The 5,387-nt window shown below is 35.8% G+C and overlaps 1 protein-coding gene across 1 annotated transcript; it reads right to left on the minus strand.

Annotated features, from left to right (window-relative positions):
- Positions 1–255: 255 nt before the first annotated feature.
- LOC120113585 (early nodulin-75-like) lies at positions 256–621 on the minus strand. Its single transcript, XM_039134688.1, has one exon. It carries the CDS (start codon positions 619–621, stop codon positions 256–258), a length of 366 nt encoding a protein of 121 aa, XP_038990619.1.
- Positions 622–5,387: the final 4,766 nt, after the last annotated feature.

Consider the following 5,387-nt stretch of genomic DNA (forward strand, 5'->3'; position numbering starts at 1 on the left):
TGTGATAAAAACACTTACAGTTGACATTTTATATATTTTATGATGAACCAGGCACATAATGGATACTTTAAATAGTACAGAGATTTGCATTCTCAACGCTAATTGTCTCTCATCAAACATGACAAACAATAAAACATCTTAAGCTATACGAATACATAGAAGATGAGATTGACAAAAGCTCTTATTCTTGCATATTACTTCAAATATATAGCCATAATAGTCCAGTTTTGGATGGCTAAGTAGTGAGAGGCTTCTTCAGTGGTGAGTGTTTGCGGGATACAAACCATAAGATCGTTCATAGTAAGGCGGGATTTCCTCCTTTGGTGGTGGATAGTAAGGCGAGTTTTCATTCTTTGGTGAAGGTGACTTGTCTTTCGGTTTCTCATATTTTGGTGGTGAATAAGATGGTTTTAAATAAGGTGTGTGTGAATAAGGCGGTGATGAATAAGGTGGTGGTGAATAAAATGGTGGTGTATAAGGTGATTTCTCTTTGGGTTTCTCATACTTTGGCGATTTGTATTCGTGTTTTTCCTTCTTTGGTGGTGAATAAGATGGTGATTGTAAGCACCATTTTTTGTATTCAACAGACCCATACCCTGCCACCACTGCTGTAGCAAACATCTTGTGCCCATGCCTCCACACTAACGAGCAGCCCCATACCTATGCCCATACCATGCCACCAAGAACAACAAAAGTGGTCCAATAGAAAACAAATGGAATCTTTTTTTATGTAATTTGATATGGTATGTAACCCAAGAATGAAAAACAATGTATGGGGGAACCATTAGAACAACAAAACGAAAGTAAAACAATTGTAGGGTTTTTTTTTGGTTTTCCAGATTAGAGAAAATATCAATACAAGCAAAAAAAAAAGAAGTTTTTTTCCTCATTTTACAGTGCATTACTCTTTTTTTACTGCTTTCAAATAGAAAATAAAGAAAGAAGTTGGCTTACCTTTGGGTTGGGGGTTTCGGTCAAGCAAGGAGAGGAGGAGGAGATGTGTTTTACGATTTAGGTTTCAGTTTAGGTGGGGGTTTTGGTCTCTATCGTCGTCGTTGGTGGCTACTGAAGGGAGAAACTCCGTTAATCGGAGTTGGAGCGGTGGTTTTGGGTAGTGTTAGGTCGAAGAAAATTAGGGGAAGGCCTTTGGGGATTATGGCTTGTCACTGGTTTTCCTCCAACTGTTACAGGTTTTGAACCGAGACATCGGCCTCTACGCCTGATGACTGGAGCGTCATCGGCTTAGGGTCCCGTAGGACGTCGTTGAGGAGGGGAAAAGAGGATTCAAATTTTTAAGCTTGGTTTTAATTTTCTCAGGTATAAATGAAACAGGGGGAAGCATATTGAGTTATTCTAATTTTTGGGCTAATCACGCTAAGGTCCCTAAACCTTTAGCGTGATTTCGCGTTTTGGTCACTAGGTCGTGGATTAATTACCCAAAGGTCCCTATACTTTATACATTTTGTGTCATGGTCACTAAAGTAGGGTCTAATTTGTGTTTTGGTCCTCCTTGTTAACCTGTTATGCGTTTTAGTCGTTTGTCTAAGGAAAAATCACATATAGGTTCCCCTAAGTTCAGTTTTTTGTATTTCGGTCACCTACAATGGCTATTTTGTTTTATTTTAATTTGATTGGGCTGACTATATAATATTTTGCATTTTTATTTAATTTAAACTTGAAAATGGATGATTGTTATTTAGCCCCTATGCTTTTAGCGTGTTTTTATATTTTAGTCACTAACTTGTTTTTTATTTTGTTTCATTTCAGTTGTTTAATTTAAAATCTATTTTAATCTAGTCCTTATATTTATGTTTATTTTATTTTATTTACTTACTTTTTTACTATTTTTATTATTTGTTATTTTAATTATTTTAATTAAGTTTATTATTATTTAATTTATTCCATAATTTCAATTCTCTTGATTTAGTTTTTAAATTAGATTAATATTCGAATCATATTAGAAATTAGGGAAACTTTAGTTTAATTAGGGAACAATTCATTCGTGTTTTCGCACTAAAGGCCCGATTCTTTGAATCGATTGTTCGAATCCTTAAAATATCTTAATATATTTCATTTCTTTTAAAAATATTAGGGCTTTGAATTGTAAATTAATCCTTTAAACTTTAAGATTTATAGGTTTAGATCCTTAAGTTTTAGGATTTTAATTTAGGCCTCATAATTGTAGTTTTAAATCCTTCGACCATTTAGTCCTCAAGCTTAATTAGAACTTTAACATTTACATAATTAAATAGCATTAATATTAGAAGCTACTTTTAGATTTGGCCCCTAGGTTCCTTAATTTTCATAATTTGATACCTTAAGTTAGAAAAATAATTAATTTACCTTAGATTAATTAGGATTGAATAAAATTGTGTTTGATTGACTTTTATTTTAACTCTAAGACATTGTTTACTTATTAAGGATTTAATAGTATATCTCCCGCAATCATGCTAAGGGGGTGACTACTGGTGATTCCCTAAATAGGTCGACATCCTTTTCAAAACCGCATCATGTTTTTCTAAAAACGAGGCAATATTCGGTTATTAGGCACAATAGCTGATCTCTCATATTTACGCTCGGGGACGAATGTTATCGGTCTTGATAAACGAATACCCTTTTTTAACTTTGCATCCTTAATGATTTTAAATTAAATAAAGATCGAACCCAAAATTTTTGATTTTAAATATAGGGTAATCAACTAGGTACCAATTTTTGGGCACTTGTGGGGGTGCTAATCCTTCCCCACGTGTAACCAACTCCCGAAGCTGATTTTTGGATTACTCACAAACCCTAAAACTCAATATTTTGATAAAAATAAAACATTTTATTAAAATCACCCGGTTTTTACGGTGTTACAATCTCACCTTAAATGATTGGTGGCGACTCCTCACATTTTTGAAACACTTTGCAAAGAGAAAAACCCCGAGTCGGTATCAGTATTTCCCCGCCCGAAAAAAAAAACGGTGCGGACCACTTGACGACTCTATTGGGGATTTTTGTTTTTTAAACAAATTGAGAGTCGATCCACGAGTTGGTTACCCTATATATATTATTTGAAAATTATGAGTTCGATCTTGTTTAATTTACGGTTCATTATGTTATTTAAAAAAAACGTATTTCTCTCTGGTTAATGCTTTCACTTTTGTGAAATTATTTAGGATTGTTGCATATCATAGCTCTGAGTCCAAGCTCAAACCTGGTTTACCTAAGTAAAGAGAAACGTCACACCTCACGAGGAGCATTGGCTTCCTTGAGTGGGTCTGAAAAAGTATCTCTGGAAAACACCCTAAGTTTCCTATTCAGATACCAGTTTTGAGGTATGCTTTTAGTGGTGTGATCCCCTTAGCTGAACCCGATTCGCAAGTCTGTAATGGGCCAGAATCAGGGTCAACCTTAGCAGGTTATAAAAATTGCTCAGGAACCTTTGCTATAACCCTGCCACGTATAGAGAATTTAGTAAGCCTACCCCGCTAGAGCCATGTGGACAACCTAAGAGAACTAGAACACATGCGGTTATGATTATTAATTTTCTTTGTATGTCTTATGCTTTTCAGTGTCTGCTTTGAGTCGTATTTAATTATTTTTGCTAAGATTATATTTCTTGGACTAATCATTTCAACTAACTTGATTCTTTCTGGTTGGTTTCTACTAACATTGGTTTTTTTATTGTCTGCTCTTATTGCATTTTTGCATGAACATGATATATCATTCAAAGGTATTGATCCCTAAATAACTAATCGTGTAGAATATTATTGAAAAAAACACAATAATGTCTTTCTCTGGGATCGGTAGGATTTCAAAGATTCTTCACGTAGATCGAGTAGTTAGAGGTATCTACCAAGGAGAAGATCCAAACATTTTCTTACTGAGGTAACAAGTTGGACTCGAGACGATTCAATGATGAAGCCAACATTTGAAGATCACGAACCAAGTCAAAAAAAATTTTGAAGTAAGAGATGAAGTAGGAGCTAGAGGGAGTCTACCTACCAAGGAGACGATCTAGACATTTTCCTGCTGAGGTAACAAGGTTGACTCGAGATAATTTGATACCGAAGCTAACAGTTGAAGATCATGAGCCGTCTCAAAAGATTTTTGGAAATAGGAGATGAAGTATAAGCTTTTAAGATGACGCAATACCCAGATACTCGCAGGAGCTAGACAACTTATAGATGGACCAGATCTTCACTTCCCAGTGTACCGAGACAATGTCAGTTTTCGAGAATTGTTCTAGGAACAAATATTTTGGGATCAATTTCTTTTGTATACTTTCATTTTTCATGACACTTGCATTAATTAATACATTTTGGAATCATGCATTGAAACATTCATAATGATAATAAGATAAGGTTTTCGATCGTAGTGATCCGGGTTCACACTAGTAGCAAGAATGCTTATCATCTGCACGACGAAAGAAAATGCCTAAAGAAATGGAAGATAAGCTAGCCAGAATTGAGAAAGAACAGAAAGAGATGCAAGAAGAAATGAAGAACAAGTTAGCACAACTTGAGGCTAATATCGTAAACTCTTAGCTAAATCTGTTGAACAAGGTGAAAGAAATGTTTAGGAGACATTTGACCGTTGGAAAGACTGCTGTGGAAGACCCCACACATCCTCCGAGTTTCACACCTGTTCACATTCCTGAATTGCGCATCAAGGAATCTGATCAACAGTCTGCTTCACTATCGAGAACCCACAATATAATGCTGGAGCTTCATTCCATACTGATTGTCCTGCTGCTTCTGGGCTGAATCCAAGTCAACGTTGTACTAATATTGAGGTCCCTGACCTAAATGAATTAGCTAAAAATGAAAATATTATCCAAAGAATGAAGGGTTTAGAGGAGGTGGTAAAATCTAAGGAGACGTTCGAGTCATTCTACGGGTGCAACGCCAAAGAGTTAAGTTTGGTTCCCGATCTGGTCCTCCCACCAAAGTTCAAAATTCCAGATTTTGAAAAGTATAATGGGACCACATATCCTTTATCCCACGTGACCATGTACTATCTTCGAATGGCTGGCTACATGGAAAATTAGAAGTTGTTGATCCACTGTTTTGAAGATAATTTATATGGATCGGCTTCCAAATGGTATAACCAGCTAAAGCGTACTCAAATATGTTCTTGGAAAGACTTAGCTCAAGCCTTTGTGGGTCAATACAAGAACATGAAGGATCTGGCCCCTCATCGAATTACATTGCAAACTATAGAGATGAGGCACAACGAGAGCTTCTGATAATATTCACAACTATGGAGGGATGTTGATTTTTAGGTGAATCCACCAGTGACTGAAAAGGATTTCGCTACTATGATCATCCATACACTAAAACCTCCCTATATTAATCGCATGATAGGGACTGCCACCAAGAATTTCTCTGACATTGTCATGAGTG

The sequence above is a fragment of the Hibiscus syriacus genome, unplaced genomic scaffold (assembly GCF_006381635.1).
Source record: "Hibiscus syriacus cultivar Baekdansim isolate YM2019G1 unplaced genomic scaffold, ASM638163v2 tig00110210_pilon, whole genome shotgun sequence".
NCBI classification, from domain to species: Eukaryota; Viridiplantae; Streptophyta; class Magnoliopsida; order Malvales; family Malvaceae; genus Hibiscus; species Hibiscus syriacus.

Excerpts from the sequence above, each read along its gene's own strand:
- LOC120113585 (XM_039134688.1), bottom strand. The coding sequence starts at position 621 with ATGTTTGCTACAGCAGTGGTGGCAGGGTATGGGTCTGTTGAATACAAA.